This window comes from Rhineura floridana, chromosome 3 (genome assembly GCF_030035675.1).
Source record: "Rhineura floridana isolate rRhiFlo1 chromosome 3, rRhiFlo1.hap2, whole genome shotgun sequence".
Classification (NCBI taxonomy): domain Eukaryota; kingdom Metazoa; phylum Chordata; class Lepidosauria; order Squamata; family Rhineuridae; genus Rhineura; species Rhineura floridana.
Genome location: NC_084482.1, coordinates 131317978 through 131337425, shown reverse-complemented (window position 1 = coordinate 131337425; position 19448 = coordinate 131317978). Strand labels below are relative to the sequence as shown.

The window sequence follows — 19448 nt, the reverse complement described above, 5'->3', positions numbered from 1 at the left end:
GACCATGACTGTGTGGAAGTTTTGCAATCCACCCTGCAGATCAGGCCAGATCTGTCTGATGAACCGCTACCGGAATCAGATGTCATTCTCTTCACGGACGGTAGTTCCTACTATCAAGATGGGGTAAGATACACGGGTTTTGCAATAACGACACAATGGGAGGTGGTGGAGGCGGCAGCGCTCCCGGGACGATGGGGTGCACAAGCAGCAGAGATCTATGCCTTGGCTAGAGCATGCCAGATATCAACAGGGAAAAAGGTGACCATCTTCACGGACAGCAGGTATGCTTTTGGGGTTATACATTGCCACATTCATTTATGGAAATACCGGGGGTTTACAACTGCAGGGGGCAAACCAATACAACACCTGGAACTTGTGCAGAAGCTATTACAGACTATACTTGAGCCCTCACAGTTAGCAGTAGTACACTGCAAAGCACACACTAAAGACCAGGACCCCGTGACATTGGGAAACGCACTGGCGGACTTAACCGCACGCCAGGCGGCATTGCTCCCTATGAACATGCCAACACTAGCTTTAGCAACTACTGCTTTTCTCCCCCCGGTATCTGTTTCAATACCCCCACAGGAGTTGAAGAGATGGACAGAGCTGGGAGCGATCCTGAAGCAACAACTCTGGGTTATGCCTGATGGTCGAGCCTGCTTACCCAGAGCAGTATACCATACAGCAGCTAAGTGGTTTCATGATCACGGAGGCCATTACGGTACACACGCGCTGGTGGACTCGATTACACGCTTTTGGTATGCCCCTGGAATCCAGCCGGTATGCGGTGCAATAGTGAAAGCATGCCACATTTGTCAAGCAAATGGGCCAGCCCTACCAAATAGGGCTCCGCAAGGGGGTAGACCTGTACCAGCTGCACCTTTTCAGCATGTACAAATTGACTTTGTTGATCTCCCAAAAGCAGAAGGGAAGAAACATCTTCTAGTCATGGTATGCCCTCTGACAGCATGGATAGAGGCTTTCCCGACCATAAATGCCACCGCTACAACAGTAGCAAAATTGCTGTTAAAGGAGATTATACCACGGTTTGGAGTTCCAGAGGTAATAGACTCGGACCGCGGCACACATTTTACAGGACAGATTCTGACCAAAATAGAAGAAGGTTTGGGAATCAAGCATTTATTTCACACAGTTTACCATCCGCAATCATCTGGAGCCACGGAAAGACAGAACAGGGAAATTAAAACGGCATTGGCTAAGTATACTCAGGAAACAGGCTTAAGGTGGCCTCAGGTACTTCCCCTCGTTCTTTTTCACTTGCGAACTCGCCCAACCCAAGCCCTCGGGCTTTCCCCATATGAGCTAATGTATGGCAGGCCTCCCACAAAAGGGGGGACCCTGCCAAATGTGGATGTTTCACTATTGGGGGGGGATCACATAACTGTATCCCAGTATCTTTCTTTACAGAACAGACTTCGTGAATTGTGGAAAATCGCAGGGTCCACCAAAACAGTGCCACTCGAGGAGCAAGTACACCCGTTCTCTCCAGGAGACTTTGTCTGGGCAAAGAAATTTGTGAGGGGCGACTCTCTGCAGCCGAGATATACAGGACCGCATCAAGTTCTCTTAACTACACAAGCCGCTGTCTTCCTGGAGGGACGGAAGTCGTGGATACACCATTCCCACGTAAAGCCCGCTGTGGTAACGGCACCCCCTCCTCCTCAAGTTCCGAAATTACGTTTGCAGAGGAACGAGGACACAGGGCAGTGGCACGCGACTCAATTTCCCTTCCAGGACGCAGAAATTGAGTAAGAAATGTTCTGGCTAAAAGAAAAGCTGTGGGCTTACGTATGGGCTATTTGCGTTCTGTTCCACCCAGCTCGGCTCATATGTTGCCCACCCGATGTGAAAATTTGCAGCGAAAAGGACTATACCTATTTGAAAGACTTTGGGCGAACCATACCTAATACACGGGACTGTCCGGACCCTTTCTTATACGCTGTGGGAGGCATTGAAGATGGAACAGTGAAGGCTGACATTGCTGGACGTTTGTGTCACAAAGCGGCCGTTGTATTGCAACACAATTACACAGGCAATTGGGTGACACAATGTATCCGGGTGGAAATTGAGTGGCCCATCAGACTAGCACTCCGGTGCAGACAATACCGCCCCATGCCTAACCATGGCTGCCCCTCAAATTTAGATGTGAATACCATCAGAACAGAGTATAATATGATTACTTTTCAGGTACAGAACAACAAGGTCCAACCCAAGTCATCGGTAAGACCAAAGTTTTGTGTAGGCATTGGTATGCCATCCTGTTATGCTTGGTTAACAGACAGGTTAAATGCTCAAAAATCCGAAAAAGAACAGGCAACTCTAGCCCCACCTAAAGAGAAAAAGATGGGTGGGTTCAAACAAAGAAACACCAAAATAGGCGATGGGTGGGATGGTAACACCTTTGTAGCATTGATGGAAGAAACAGCCCCAAAAAAGGGCACCTGTTATGTATGCGCACACACACCACCGCATGGACAGGCTGGAGTCCCCTTAACAGGGGCCCCTTTGCCGTTGAAAGAGTATCTCTCCTTCGCCTCGCATTCCAGTTCACAGGAATTAGAGGGAGGGCTGGTTCTAAGCGGACCCATCGCCAAATCCATTTGTGTAAGCAGTGGAAGCCAACCAACGGGGGGAATGCTATGCGACGGCTTGATTTATTCAACACACCCGGGCAATTGGACTTTCATAAATGAAACGCGTAGGGTAGAAGGCCTGACCTGGCTGTCCATCTGGCAACTTCTGTTGCAGTTGACTTTTGCAGATCACCATTTAGTGCCCTTCCTTATGGATTTAGTGGATCACCAAACCCCAGCTGGACTCTGGTGGCTTTGTGGACACTCAGCGGTAAGGAAATTGCCAATTTCGGGTTCCTGGACCTGTACGTTGGGAAGGGTGGTCCCAGGGCTTCGGGTTTCCCCCACTTTGCCCACCCTGCGTCGCCGTAACAAAAGAAACACAGGGGAGGCAGTATTGAGAGGTTTTTTTCCCATGTACGGAGCAGCTAAGACTTACCAAGAACTCATAGAATTGTCTCAAGCTTTTGAGCGTTTTATGAACGATTCGGCCATTTCATTTGCAGACCTAACAAACGAACAAGGCCAAATTAGAACTGTAGTTTTGCAAAACCGGCTCGCCCTAGACTTTTTATTAAGCTCTCACGGGGGGGTTTGTTCGCTGATAGGGAGCGAATGTTGTACTCACATCACTGATAGCAAGGCCGATGTAATTAAACATATTAATGACATCGGAAACATTTACCAGGAGGTGGAACGCATTGGGAATTATTCTTTGTTCTCAGGACTTTCTGATTGGTTTTCTGCATGGCCCGATTGGCATAAAATTTTACTGTATATAGGCATGGTGCTTGCCCTGTTAGTGACAGTGTGTTGTTGCTTACAATGCATCCCCAACCTGGTACAGTTGGGTTCAACCTGTGTGAGCAAATTGACTCTGGCCTATTCTCAAAAGGCACAACCAACCTATGTGGAAATGGCGTTAAGACCGATCTGGCAGCCCAAGTAAGAGAATGCAGCTGCCTGAGAGACTAGTTAGTCTCTCAGGGCTGAAAGGGGGGAATTGTTAAGGATAATTGTGATCTTCTGTTCCCTTTTTGGTACTACAGTTCACCTAGGCCAACATCAGCTTGGGCTTTATGGGAAATAGAACCAAAGTGGCCTTTATTTGACTTTTGATATAAAATGTCGGTTTATTTCCTGGTGACCTGACCCTTACCTACATTCCAGTGGCTCGCATAATAAAAGCCGGTTTAAGCTGGAAACTTCCCTGCTATGCATTTCTTTATCACAATCATGTAGCCTTGCTTATTGTTGCTAATGTGCCTTACACAAGAATGTCAAATGCTGTTCCTATGCCCCTCATATCCTTGACTTGTTCTATTCCTTTGATAAGCAAGCAAAGCAATATCATGACTGTCTCTAGTTTATAGGGGGCGCCCGGTTGCAGCTGGGCCTCCCCCCCATAACTGTCTTTGTCTACTGTTACTTGGTGCTTATCTCAAGGACATGTGAAATAGGCAGACATGAAGTCTGGAAGATAGTTTTGATGTTTCCAATTGTGCCCCTTTCCTGTACCCCTTTACCTCCTTTCATATGCTCCTGAAACTGTAATTATGGACAACTGCTTCTTTTGTTATTATGACGTGTACCCGATATTGTAAACTTCGGGGTAAGCCTATATATTCTCTGACTTCCAAATAAACGGGGTTCCCATGCTCGCAGGCTTTGGCGTGTAAGTATTGGGTCCCCTTTGCAAAGGCTTTTTTCGTGTGTTACTTGGTCTCTGGCAGTGGGTTCATTTGCACCCAGCTCCGCACTCTTCCCGGGTGTAATAAGAGAGTTGGGGAGACAGGGCGGCTTGCGTGTTGGGTTTGGACCTAACACCAGTGCAGGGACAAGTGTGGTCAGGCTATCCTTGTCTAGAAACAACCACAGCTATCTTTCCAGCTAATGTTGGTAAAAGACACTCCCAGCCACTGAGGCCACTTGGGCCTCTAGCAACAAAGATGGATCCAGGAGCACCCCCAGACTACAAACCTGCTCTTTCAGAAGAAATAAGGCCCCATCGAAAGCTGGCAACTGACCAATTATCTACCAACCCATGGTGCCTCCGTCTTGATAGGATTCAGACTCACTTATTGGCCCTCATCCAGCCCACCACCGAGTCCAGGCACTGGTCCAGGACTTGCACAGCCTCTCCTGATTCAGATGGTACCCAGCTCTATTTCTCTGTAACATCAGCATAATTCTAACACCTCACCCCAAGTCTCCTGATGACTGCTCCCAAGGGCTTCATATAGATGTTAAACAGCATCAGGGACAAGATGATACCCTGTGGCACCCCACAGCACAAGTGCCACGGGGCTGAGAGACAATCACCCAATGCTATTCTCTGAAAACGACCCTGGAGATAGGATTGGAACCACTGTAAAACAGTGCCTCTGATACCCATCTCACCATGTCAGCTCAGAAGGATACCATGGTCAATAGTATCAAAAACTGCTGAGAGATCAAGTAAGAATAGCAAGGTCACACTCTCCCTGTCCTTCTCCCAATAAAGGTCATCCATCAGGGCGACCAAGGCCAACTCAGTCCCATAACCAGGTCTGAACCCAGATTGCAATGGGTCAAAATAATCTGTTTCATTGAAGAGTACTTGCACCACAATCTTCTCAATCACTTCTTCTCAATCTGGCAGTGTCCTCCCCACACACACACACACAGACAGTGAATACAACAGCTGTGGAATCCCATGCGACAAAAGGAGGGGTAAGACCAACTGAACATTTTTTACACAGTACTTCTCCAAAAGTACTGGAATAATCCCAACCAAATGGCACTCTGAGAAGGAAAGTGAGGCAGGGGGTAGACCTTCTCTGTTCCATATGGTGGAGTTCTCAGCAACATTCCAAATGTATGATGCTGTTACAATGCATGTCCAAAACAGATTCAGGGGCAGGGGGCCTCTCTCAACAAACAAGATGCATCCATAATATCCTCATGCCCTGTGTGATTTCTTCAGTTAATTTTTAATGTTTAGTCTCTAACTCTTGCTCTCCACTGCCACTCAAAACAAATTTCCCTCTTTTACCCCCCTACTGTCAAAACAGATCCAATTGAGAACTCTTCTCCAAATCACAAATGAAATGGGCAAGTATATCTTCCACCTTATATTTTCCCACAGATAAAAATAAGTTTTCAGGCTGTACACATTCAGTAAAATGAATCCGAAACAGCCTTAAGTCAACAGTCTAGGTTAATTATCAATTATCTGGGTCATGGAGAATAATGCTAACAAAGGCTACTTGTCATGATGGCTACAGATTACCCTCAGTATGCCTCTGAATACCAGTTGCTGGGGATCACAAGTGGGAGAAGGCTATTGTGCTTATGTCCTGCTTGCGGGCTTCCCACTAGGCATCTGGGCCGGTCACTGTGAAAGCACAATGCTGGACTATATAGGCCTTTTGTTTGATCTAACAGGGCTCTTTTTCTGTTCATACATTAATATAAAGCAACTTTTTTCCATATGAGACCCTTTCTGACATGGTTTGTAGAGATTGCCCTGCTCCTAATTCTCCTGCCATGGGAGGTTCACTCTGAAATAAAATGAAGCAGGGCTTTCGTGGTTGTGGCATCATGCCTCTGGAGCTCTCGCTCTAGGGAAATCTGCCAAAAAGTGTGTCTCCTTATTTCACATCAGAGTGTGTCTCCTTATTTCACATTTGGAGAGTGATGCAAGGTTATACGGGTCTTAAAAATGGTATTGCTTTGTCCTGTATTTAAAACTATGGGCTTTATGTTGCAGTGGATTATTGTGCTTATTGATACAGTCATGCTTTTTAATCTTTATTAAAAACCCAAAAGACAAGTTATAAATAAAAAAGAACAATAAAAATACACAGCAGCTCTGCACCAGTATGAAATTTCACTGCACGTGCTACAGTGAATATCCAAAATGTGGTGAATGTTGATATTCACAGATGAACACTGACAGTCTCAGATCAATTTTGTGAATGTCTGATACACATTCTCCCACTTTTCAGATACACACCAGAAAATGACAACAATCAAATTTAGATATCAACATTCATTTGTGTAACTTGTTTTCAGACGTTCAAAAAAATTGCCTAGGGACTGTAAATGTTCAGGTGAATGCAGAGCAGACATCAAATTCTTGACATTCATTGTAACATATACAGTACAATGTACATCTCTCCATCAAAGCAAGGAAGAGGCATTTATCACAGTTTAAGGACCCATTGCAGACAGGTAAAAGCACTTGGGGAGGATGCAGAGCAAGGCCAGACAGAGAGGCATGGAAGGCCATATCCAGCCCACAGGTTCTTCACCCTATAGTTTATGAACCCCCAGCTTCTAAGGCTACAGTTTAAAGCTTCCAAGTTAATTATATTGAGACATGGGCCATCAAGCTAATTACCTTTCTGCTTCTAGCCTTTGGTTACTTGTCTACATAGTTTACATATGAAGCTGCCTTTTCAGTCAAACCACTGGCCATTTGACTGCTGGAGTAGACAGTACTTAGCTAGGAGATTCTGATCATCTCCAGCCTATCAGTATTTTACAGGAGGGATTCATGCACATACTAGAAATTAAAATGGATTAAAGTGCTCTGTCACAAATCCATTGTAATTTATATATTTACCTATATGTTTATATGTGCAGTTAGGAAAGTGATGAAGAAATGAACTGAAAAATGTGGGATGAATGAAATATTAATGGGGCCATATTAACAATCAGGATAAATGCTTACAAACAAACACACCATCCCAAGCAAATGCTCAATAAAGACTGGACATAGTCTTATCTCCGCGTAAGCTTTGTGCAAGCAAATCAGGATGAATGCACAATAAACAGGCTGTCTGGCGGAGCCCACTCTTTGGTCGCTGACAGGGGCATTTCCTTGCCATGCTACCTAGGAACTAGGATGCGAAGAACTGAACCTGGGACCTTCTATGTGTACCACATAAGCTCTGCTACTCAGCTATGGCCAACTTTACATCTGAAAAAAAATAACATATCTTGCTTGTAATGGGGAATTTTATGTATCCACACATATATAATCATAGATATTAAGAAGGCACAATTCTTTTATAATCATAAGAAGTATTGAACTTCAGGCCTATTGGGGCCCTGAGATTCATGTGTATAGGGAACCCTGAATCTTAATATTTAATTCAGACTTGTAGGTAAAACCTGTTGCCATTGGCAAAAGGTCACAGCAATCTCCTGTTTTCTTGCCAAATCGGCTGGTACATGACTAGGCTGAGATAAATTATTTTATTATTCAGAATCGAGAAGCGTTCATATTGTGAGAAGAAGTAGGGATTGCCAATGTTTGATTCTTGAATGCCATCTAAAGGAGAAAAGTTTTATAGCATAATCAAATGTTTTAATGAAGAGAAATAGTAAAATTTTGTAATGATTTTACAACTTTATAAGTGTGTTTTCATTAAGAAAAAGGTGGTGTTTTCATTAAGAAATGAGGGGGTGGCCTGCTTGCCTGTCTCTATATATCTCTGAGGCTGAAAAGATACCAGTTAGCCAGAGTCATTCAGCTTTTTCATTAGTCTGTGTGGTTTCACAATGTAGAGCAGGGGTTTTAACAAAATCCTCTTACATGAGTTGTGTATTTTATAAGTAAGGAAATGGGATTTTTGAGAAAGTATAAGGACACAATAACCCCTATGGCAAAGGAATAGAACTGGGGGTGTTCATACAGTCCCAAACACCCTGAATTGAGGCAAACTTAATGCAGGGAACTTGTCCAAATATCTTCAGGTGTACCTGGTCAGCCTGACTGATCAGAAACAATGCAACAATGGCATACGGAATGTAGCAAGTATGCTTGAAAAGCACATTCACAATAGTAACTGTTTCAACTAGAACCAAAATTCATTAGTCTTGAAGAAACAGTAGGACAATGGTAACATTTATGATATGGACAGAATCTTGGAATCACCACTGGAGTTAGCTAATGCTTTCTGATTGGTTTGGAATGATGTTATGTGGGCAAGGACTCATGAGATTGGTGAAATCATTGTCACCTTCTGTAATTGTACTCTATAAAAGAGCTTGCACACAGTGCCTGAGTGCAGTCCTTCCTGGATGTTCCTGGGAGGCTGGCCCTGCATCTGCTTGTAAGCATAAAGGCCTACCTTTTTGCTCCAAGCCTGTGTCTTCAATTTTATTCAAGGACCCCCAGCAAAAGATCCCAAGGAGAAGAATTCTCCAACACTTGTGTAAGCTGTCTCAATTTATTTAACTCTTTCTGCTTAGCATTTAGCCACATCAATAAAGTAGCAATGTTACATTTCAGAGAGAGAGGGAGGGAGGGGGAAAATCACTCTTGAGGAAAATTCACCACCTGAACTTTGTTTAAACAAGGTCTGCTTAAACATTGATTACAGAAGTTCATTCTGCTTTCAAGAAAACAATGCACTGTTGATTTGAAAGCAGTATTTGTGTGTGCAGTGGATGGTGTCAATTCAGTTAGTATAATTTAAAGGTATGTTTTTAGGGGGGATAGTATCGCATACATAAACACATTATTATAAGGTAGAAGCAGAATGCTGATTCATTAGTAGGTAAGAAGACTGGAGCAACAAAATGGGGAGGGGCTGTAGTGTTTGTGACATGCAAAGCCTAACATTAACATAAAGGGTCAGTTCAAATGTGCTGGGTGGTGGGTTAGAAGCTGTCTGAGTTGTCATTTTTGTCACTGATGCTACTCCACACTACTATCCTCAAGTATGTGTGGTTGGTGGTACACTTTGGAGCATTTGATAATGCTGCTGTAATGGCAAAAACTGCTGCAAAACATGCTCACATACCACTGATTCACAGTGGACATCTCCATGATATTGCCTGTCCGGTCATGTACATCATAAAAGACTGCTCTGTAGTGCAGGGGTAGCCCACTGTCCCTTTCTACTGTCTAGTGAAACCACAGGAATGGGCTTGGCAGAATCAGTGGGAAAAGAAGACCCAGTTGAGATTGACTCTAGTCTGGCACTGGGGTAGAAGACAGATTGGAGATCTACAGGTAGAACCCTGGGTTATTTGAAGAAGATCCGGAAAGATTTCCAACTCCCAAATGTTTAATGATGCAACAAGAAAATGACATACACACTTAAATTATACTGCTGAAATGAAGAAAGCTGGGAGGGGATCATCAGAAGAGGTTTTTGTGAGTGTGGACTGTGAGTTCACTTCAGTTTTGGTACTGAATTTGGGATTAGCTTGGGATCACAATTCTTTAATTCTAAGTGTGTGTCTTTTTCCCTGGCTCCATTTGGTGGATCTTGGGGCTCTTTTTTGTTGTTATGTGCCTTCAGGTCGATTACGACTTATGGCGACCCTATGAATCAGTGACCTCCAATAGCATCTGTCATGAACCACCCGGTTCAGATCTTGTAAGTTCAGATCTGTGGCTTCCTTTATGGAATCAATCCATCTCTTGTTTGGCCTTCCTCTTTTTCTACTCCCTTCTGTTTTTCCCAGCATTATTGTCTTTTCTAGTGAATCATGTCTTCTCATGATGTGTCCGAAGTATGGTAACCTCAGGTTCATCATTTTAGCTTCTAGTGACAGTTCTGGTTTAATTTGTTCTAACACCCAATTATGGTATGTGCAAAGCTCTCCTCCAGCACCACATTTCAAATGAGTTGATTTTTCTCTTATCCGCCTTTTTCACTGTCCAACTTTCACATCCATACACAGAGATCGGGAATACCATGGTCTGAAGGATCCTGACTTTGGTGTTCAGTGATACATCTTTGCAATTGAGGACCTTTTCTAGTTCTCTCATAGCTGCCCTCCCCAGTCCTAGCCTTCTTCTGATTTCTTGACTATTATCTCCATTCTAGTAAAAGACAAAGTAGAACCCCCAAGCCTGCCCACCTCTGGTGTACTGCAATGACTAAAAAGTGAACTGGGAAGTCTGCACAAGAGAAAGCAGGCCAAAAGCAGCTGTAGAAGGGCCCTCCCCCAAAGCCAGCTGTTTAGAAGAGCTAGAAGGCCTAAGCAGTTTTTTTTTCCAGGAAGCATTGAAAGAAGTTGCTATTCATACTATTCTTATTCATAGTAAAGACTTCATGAAAAGTTAAATAATACTAACTTTTTAATGCAAACTGTGCACGATTTCATTTCCATGTTTCCTTGCTGATTCTCATTACCCTTTTGCTTATAGCTGATTACCTTTCCCTGTACTCGAGGCAATCCATTCTCTGGGGAAACTAGTCACTTGAATCTCAGGGTAGGAACACTTTGTTGGCTTATAGTGTAGTCACCCCTGTTCTTTGAATCTGGGACACATGACATCACCCACAATTAACTAGTTACTTCTGAAATACTGTGTTTGTATGTGGTATAAACAAAACCAGGTTCACTCTGATTTTAAACTGTCTGAATGGTGAATCCCAAGTGTATACAGTGGAAACATTTCCTGGGAGTGGTCCTACATGCCTGATGTCAGCAGTGTGTGTGTGTATCATGGAGAAGCATCCCATTTCCCATCCACCGCCAGCCCACTGCAATCCTTCGCATGTCTACTCAGCAGTAAGCCAAATTGAATTCATTGGTGCTTACTTCCTGGTTAATGGGTTAGGACTGCAAGTCTCGAACATTTTTTTAAAAGAGGCAGCAGAGGATGGGAGGAATCCATGCTTATTTCTGCCCATTAGTCCCTGTGCCAACACCCGGAGGAACAACAAAATTATTTCCAGGGGGGTGGAGTTGGAGGGATGAAAGCTCCACCAGTAGGACTTGGGGTTGGCAGAGCAGTGGGGAAACTGGGTACAGAAGGCAGGCAGTTGGAGACATCAGATTTTCAAAATCAAATTGAAACACAGTGAGAAAAAATAGCCTTGTTGTATTTTAAGCCTGTAATGTGTCACCACCCTCACTCTTGGAGATGCTTTGCTCTATCTAGCCACCACAACACCGTCATGTTAGTTAAGTGGTGGGGAGCAAAATGGCAGCATTTTCCCATGCCCATGGCTCATCACAAACTGAGCTAACTAGACCTGGGCAGAGGTGCCACTGCAGACAGAGATGGGGCAAGATTCTCTGAAAGATTTAAATGCCTACTTTTAACTATATTCAAGATGAATCTACAAAAAGCTCTTGTTGCAGTTACGTTTTTTTTACACTTCAGAATCGATTTTTAGCCTTCAATGCAGATTAAAACAGTAATTTGATTATAAAAACTATGAGTAGAATCAGCAAGTTGGCCAGAAAGAAATACAGGTGCTCCTGAGAAATAAGCACAAATTATTTAAGAACACTGGAAGGATGCCCCCTCATCCTCCCTAAATAGCAGCCTAGTCCAAGAGCCTGTCCTCCCACTCCTCTTCCCCACACTCAACATATACCTACAAAATTATTAGGATGCTATCCCACAACCCTAAGAAAAGCAGGGGAAATCAACTGATCATGCAGGCAAAACCTAGATACAAAAGTGGATATTTAAGTCATGAACACATAGCTTTGCTGATGGTATATCTGTAGGCCAAACTACAGGTGACATTCAACATGTGGTTTAATATTACATGTATTTGTTTTAACTGCAAGAAGCTGTCATGGTCCCAGATTGACCACAACAGCTGCTATTTGCAGGGGAGGGGGTTAAAAAAATAAGGCATGGTATTAAACCACATGTTTAACATCACATGCAATTGGCTGTCCTGGAAACTGGCTGCTGATTCCAGTTCAGCACCTTAAAAAACAAGGAGCTGCTGCGGAATGTTAGGGGCTACTGTACATGTTGCAATGTTAAGAAAAAAGAAAGCTTGTCCAAGTCTCTCTCCTTTCTGAAAACATCAAGCAGATACAGTTAACATAATTCAAAAGGCTACTTAATTAATACATCAAGCTTCAGCCCCTCCATAAAACTAACAAAAACTTATATATACCCTTTTGGGGAAGTTATGGCAATTAAGCTAGTTTCAAATAACTTATTTATGTCTTGTTAATGACATTTATATGTCGCCCCATAACCAGAGTTCTCTGGGAAGCTTACAGTAAAAGTGTTGAAATACAATCCTTCAAGAATATAAACAGAGCATAAAATTAAGCTGCAGAGAATAAACCAATAAAATTAGGTGAAGATTCGCAAAGTAGAACAAGGTGATCTTTAAAACTTCAGAGTTGGAAATCCTGCAGAACCTTAATGAGTACAGGCCTGAATTGACTTCAAGCCCGAGAGAGGGAGAGAGGGAGGGAGGGAGAGACTGACTGACTGACTGACGGGCAGGCAGGTATGCCCTCAGGAAAAGGCATACGCCCTCTCGTTTGCCATGTGCTCAGAGTATTTCCCTTTGGGAAAGTGCCTTCACAGAAATCTCTGAAAAAAGAATGCACAGCTCTCCATAAAACAGTTGGCAATGAGAAATCATTGGTGCAGTTAGCCCATTTATTTGCAATACAAGTCTTCAGTAAAATTAAGATATACAGTTGATGTGCTGGAATCTAGACAAGTGGAAGGGCCATCAGAGCTTAGATGGAATCCTTTGGAAAAACAAAAGTGAGCGTGAAACAGCTGTGATTAGAAAGATCTAGGAAAAAAGGAAGGTTGAAATTGGAAGTGACTTGCATAGAAAACTGGGGAATTTCCATTTGGATGAAAGACTGAAGAATTCAAAGGCTTTGGAGGTTTTCCCCCTCCCCCCCTTTCCCCCCAAACCACATTAAAGAATCACAGCAAGAAAAAAAATCCATGTTCCTAACTTTGGCTGGAAAAGAAACACTTGCGTTCATGAGAGATTTATGCAGTCCTCTCAAGCCAGGCAGTGCCTTGACCGAAGTGTCTAGAAATGCTGTGCATGCCAAATAGACTTCCTATATTGTACTATGCTGTTCATCAGGAACCAAAGGCAACACAGAAGCTGATCTGATTTTAGAGCTGAGCCCATTATGTATTTATGAACATTTTCTCCTCCCTGTCACTTCAAAATGCACCCTCCCTTCTTGGTAATATTTGGGCCTGGGGCTTTTTTTTGGTGGGCTACTCTTATTGTTATTTTTGTAGGGAGGCACTGCATGTAGAAAGCAGTAGGCTCCATTTAATTATGAGCATTTTATTTTTTGTTCAAAATAGACCTTCTAGTATTATGGACATTACATGTTACCACATCTGCTGTGCTGTGTGACATCGTTACCATACTTTAAAACAAACAAAATAGTGATATAGCTACAGTCCATTGAACCTGAAAGGATCAATAATTCTGTGTGAAAAGTGTGTGTGTGTTATCAGGAAATAAGCTGGCTCCCCTGAAAGCCCCCCTTTATGCATCAAAAATAGTCAAAGGAGATCTGTCTCACTCCTAATTTAAGCCTGTCCAAGGCTAATGCAACCCCTTTCACTGGCTTTGCACCAGCCCCCCTACGGCTAGTGCACTCAGTTGTTATTTCCAGGGAGTGTGCTGGTTCTGAAACCCAAGAGTCATTAGGAATGGGTAATTGGCATTGGCCATAGTCAAGCCATTGGGACAGATGCAAACAGACTCAGAACAAACAAGAGAGCAGAGCCAAAGTCAAATAGAGCTTTCTGCCGTGGCAAAACCATCAGACAGCTCTCTGGTGTTATGAGTGTATGGTCATGGTACTTTCTTTCAATTGTTTAGTATGAGGGCTGTTCCTGGCAGACCCACTGAGCATGAAAAACTGAGTGGCGTTGTTCTCTGACATGCAGTATATTTCAAGTTAATTTGGTGGGACAGAAATCACATGTATGCAGCCAAGTATACGTACATGCAAACACATGCATCCAACAGAGGAGAAAAACACATAGAATTATAACATTGGTTCAACACTGAGCATTCATGTCTTTTAATATAGCTTTCGATCCAGTAGAACACCAAGCCATTGATCTCCATACATTCTGTTCCTAGTGCCTCATCATACTCTGTACCCAAAAATGACCCCATGAACTCACCACACAGATCCTCCCCACACGGCTAAAGATGGCACGGCTTTTGCCATCCGACTCTGCTGCTTTCTCAGTGAAGAAGAAGTAGACCTTGTCATTGTCCCCATCATCATTGTCTGGGATCAGATATGCAGCAACAAATTTGGGACCTGTAAGAAAATGATTGTAAGGCATGTTAGAAAGATAACCACTAGAAGCAGTTTGCAGCTTGGCATAGACCTTAAAAGATAATAATCTTTGCAGGCTGCCTCTTGGCATAGTTTGTTTATTTACTTCTGTTTAACAAGATATTTTATTTAACTTTTACTTCTTAAAAAAGCTTCTAAGTGCTTTACATAAAACAAAATAAAATATTGATAAGAAAATACTAATAAAATCAGACTCTAAAAACAAGTAGTTGATGGAGCTATTGCCAATGGTGGTAGCACACAAAATGCCCTTTTATTGTTGTTATATGCTTTCAAGTCGATTACGACTTATGGCAACCCTATGAATCTTTTTTGGATATATTCATAGGGTTTTCATGATAGGTATTCAGAGGTGGTTTACCACTGCCTCCCTCTAAGCCTACGGCACCTGGTATTCCCAGGCGGTCTCCCATCCAAGTACTAACCAGGCCTGACCCTGCTTAGCTTCTGAGATCACACGAGATCAGGAATGTTCAAGGTAGTGTGGCCATGCCCTTTTAGAGGCATATATTCCAAAAGGGCATATATGAATGCCTCCCCACCTCACCCTTATTTTCCATGTACAAATTCATTATAACCCTTGGCTTCACTCCACCTCTCATCCCATTCTCCTACCATTAAGCAGCCGCTGGTCCATCTCAGTACGTAGAGGGGAGCGGTGCCCCATAGTTCGGAAAATCACAGAGTCCCTGCCCAAGAAATCTGCTGTTAATCCTGTATACAAGTCTCCACCTAGGAAAGAAGCCCCAAAGAAACAATCTAAGTCCTTGCACACCATTCCTGTGTTAATGAGAGAAATAATACTTAGCATTATAATGCATATTAGAATATTCAAAAAGCTTCCCATATATTATTATTATTTTATATTATGACAACTGTATAAAGTACATAACTATTTGCAGATGGGAGGCAGAGAGAGATTAGCTTGCCTGAAATCACCTAATTAATTAATGAGAACAGTTGGATACTGCTTGGCTCAAAGGTCATGATTTGGGCAAGACCATTACATCAGTTATCAGACAGCACAAGAGCTGCTTGGCTGAAAATCCATATAAAGAAAAAAGTAAACTTATTTTATACAATTACACCAGAGACGAGACTTTGGCCCAATTCACACATAATGCTAAGCCATGGTTTAAAAAGCCATGAGTTAACCATGAGTTGTCTCACAAACAAGCCCTGGTTTGTTTCTCCAAAATTCGGTTGATTTTCTAGCTGCTCTTGCCTTGTGCCTTTTTGCTTGGTGAGCATCGGGGGGTGGGGGTGGCAGCCAAACAAACTGTGGCTAAGGAAGGTTCTCAAACAACATCAAGCCATCATTAAAACAAACCAAAGTTTGTAAGCCAACAACAAACTATGGCTTCAGATCATGTTCTGTTGGCAGTAAACAAACCATAATTAAGCTGCTAGCCAGGGCTCAAACATAATGCCAACTATAGTTTAATATACCATATCTTAAAGTTATATATGAATCCTAAGTGAGGACACATTGTCAGATTCCCCTCCTTTCAGAGACCAAATTTCCTAGTTCAAATGTTGGTTATGCAACACATGATTGGTGTATGCTGTAAGTTCATCTGATGAAATATAGCAAAGAAGCAGGCACACTTTTATGAGGTAGGGCAGCCTTTCCCAAGCAGTGTGCCTCCAGATGTTGTTGGACCACAATTCCCATCTTTCCTGACCATTGGCAATGCTGGCTGAGGCTGATGGGAGTTGTGGTCCAACAACATCTGGAGGCACACTGGTTGGGAAAGGCTGAGGTAGGGAGACAACTAGGCAACTGCACTGGCCTCATCTATGAAAGGGACCATCTCAACACTGCTGTAACCTGTCATGGGACCTTATGGTGAAGGGCAGATAAGAAAATGAACAATCATAATCATAACCACAACAATAATAATTTACAAACCATAAACTGCAGCTGAGAAGGAAGGAGGCCTCCAATGAACGTTCAACCCCCAAGCGTCTCAGAATCTCAAAAGATATTCCTAAAAATAATTAACTACTGAGTTTTATATTAGTTTTAGGCTGCAGGTGCAATTTTTGGCCACTTTTAAAACAGGCCAGGACAACCTCCACTGCTCAGCCTCCAATTTTCACTGCAGACAGCATCTGGCTACATTTTGGGTTTATGAGGGTAGCTTGCTTGCAGTCTTATTGCTGCCAGGAGTTGGCACATAGTAAGGTCATATCACAGCAGAGGCTTTTCCCTCCCAAGAAAGACCAGGAGCTCATGTCATCAGCTCCTTGAGGTGGCCACAACAGCCTGAGAGAATAGCTGGGCAGCCCTTCCACCCCCTTCCCTGGGGCTCCTTAAAGAGCCACGTTCTCTGAGGGAAAATGCAAAAGAGGTGAAGCCCAGGCAAGGAGCTCAGATACCAGCTTCTGTGGCCATTCACTGGCCAAGACAAATCTGCTTTTTAATGTTTTGTAACTTTGTAGTTGCTGTTTTAGTGTTTTAAATTGTAAACTGCCTTGGATGCCTTGTGCTGATGTTCTGATAATAGGGTGAAAATCTCACATTGATCTAATTTAGCACTTACCAATGAAAGCACTCACAAATGCCCTATTGGGCTCATGAGGACATCTGCCTCGGCCACTTTCTATAGTGGTAGGATCCAAGCGGAACACGTGCTGGGGAGAGAAAGAACACAAATGAAATAAGTTCAACAAAATAGAACCACGGCTGTATGGGTGAGTAGTCTCAAATTTAGAGGTGATGCAGAAATGCTCATGTAGAAGGTATGAAGAAAAACTAGAGTAATGCATCAGAGAGCATGTGAGGAAGAGCAGTCCCTCCCCCATTAATCTTGGGACTGCAGTATGCATAAAGAAGAGGTTTAATCCTTTCCTTCCACATCTTGATCTCAACAACATCCCATCTCCTGGAAAAAAGCCCTCATTGGGCCATTTTCTTTGAGATGGGGAGGGAGAGTGAAACGTTAAGCCTCTCTTTCCTGCACACTTAAGTTTAAAAAAAATCAGAGGGGTATACCTCTATTATTTTATTTTATTATTTCAATAAAGAAAAATGTTGGTGTGATTGTAAATGATGCAATTAGCACGACATGTAGTTATGCCCTCAGTGTGAGCACATTATTAAACCTGTATCTTTCTCAGTACTGACAGGTCTTGAAGTTTTTTATTATTGAAATCATTTTGTGTGTCATGCTTTTTGGCAGAGGAATTGTACTTATTTCAGATTTGGTTACACAGAAAATTACTAACAGTGGTCTGAGGATGTGTAGGCACAATACATGTAAAGCACAGCCCTCCCTCCCCCCCAAAAAAGAATGGTAGGGACGTTGTTTTGCCTTTCACAGAGTTACAGCTTCCTGCACCCTCACAAACTACAGTTCCCAGGATTCTTTGGGTATGCCTGTACTTTAAATGTGTATACACATACTGAGTGTTATTCTGCTTTCCTGTCTTACTCCTGTAAGTTAAATTATCACGCATAGTTTCGGGAAAATGACAGACAAACCCATGAACATAACAGCTGGGACAAGTAAAAGAGAAATCTCTGCCAGAATAAGATGAGCCTTTTGGGTCAGTCAGATTTTCAGAAGTGCTCAGCAGCTCAGCTCCTCCTTTCTCCAGCATGTCAGGGAATTATTTTACAATCTAGCCTAAATTTATGTATTTCCCAGTGGGAGTGAGGGGGCAGGGAGAAGGTGGAGGCTCTTGAAAATTCTTACCCCAAAATGAGAAAAGAGTTCTTTCTCATACCAACCTTCTGGGTTGGGGGGGGGAATTCTAGTGCAAAGCTTCTGCTTTGTGTCAACTTTTCAGAAGGCAAGCAATTATGACACTTTAGCTCCAGCACTACAGACCATCCTAAGAATATATAATGACCCCTGCTGGATCTAGCCAAAGACCCATCTTGTCCAGAATCCTGTTTCCCACAGTGGTCAGCCTATGGAAAGCCCACAAGAGGCCATGAGGGCAATAATTATCTCCTGTTGCTATTCCTTCCAGTGACTGGTCTTCAGAGGCATAGTGCTTCTAATCCTGACAGCTGTCACAGCCATCATCAGGACTAGTAGGCACCGACAGCCCTATCCTCTAATCCCCTTTCAAAGCCATAAAGATGGTGGTAGCCATCACTAAATCTACTGGGAGCCAATTCTATAGTTTCACTGTGTGCTGAGTGAAGAATTAGCTACTTTTGGTCTGTTTTGAATCCTCCACCATTCAGCTTCATTGGATGAAGGTTCAGGTATAATGAAAGAGGGGGAAAACTTTCTCTCTCAGGTTCAATCTCAGGAGATATAGGGCTCATAACTTTGTGGTAAAGGTGTTGTTTTTACCTCCACTTTCTGTTTGCACCGTCTACAGTAAGGGATCAATGCCAGCTGCAAACATGGTGTTTTCTAGTCACACTTGAGGGGAAGCATCAATCACACAGTTTCCTAAAGACCATGCCGTCTAATTTAACATTTCCACTCCCTCTGTTTACTTGGCAACTGAGCACGCTCAGTTTGTTCTACAAGTAAGTTTCATTTAAAAACAACACCACGGAAGTGTGATTATTTGTATTTTCACTGGTACAATACAGATGAAATACAAATCTTTCTTTGAGCAGTGTCATGCTTTTGTGCACAAGTTGGGGGGGAAGAAAATAAAGGCACCATTTGCAGCAACATAAAATAAGTTTGCAGAATGGGAGAGAGAAGCGGAAGTTTCTGTTCAGTCCACAGGAAATGAAATGAAAGAAGGGAGGAGGAGGGAGTGGGTGTGGAGAGGGGAACGATTGACACACCCACC

General features: G+C 43.0%; 1 protein-coding gene and 1 pseudogene across 1 annotated transcript in view; both read right to left on the bottom strand.

The window, feature by feature from the left end:
* Positions 1-19448, bottom strand: part of SEMA3G (semaphorin 3G) — a 137124-nt gene that overhangs the window by 26132 nt on the left and 91544 nt on the right. Inside the window, exons 5-7 of the mRNA XM_061617928.1 lie at positions 17225-17315; positions 15294-15410; positions 14497-14639 (exon numbers count right to left, since the gene is read on the bottom strand). Coding sequence (XP_061473912.1) covers positions 14497-14639; positions 15294-15410; positions 17225-17315 — 351 coding nt within the window. The remainder of the gene's footprint in view (positions 1-14496; positions 14640-15293; positions 15411-17224; positions 17316-19448) is intronic.
* LOC133382714 (5S ribosomal RNA) lies at positions 15055-15173 on the bottom strand (annotated as a pseudogene).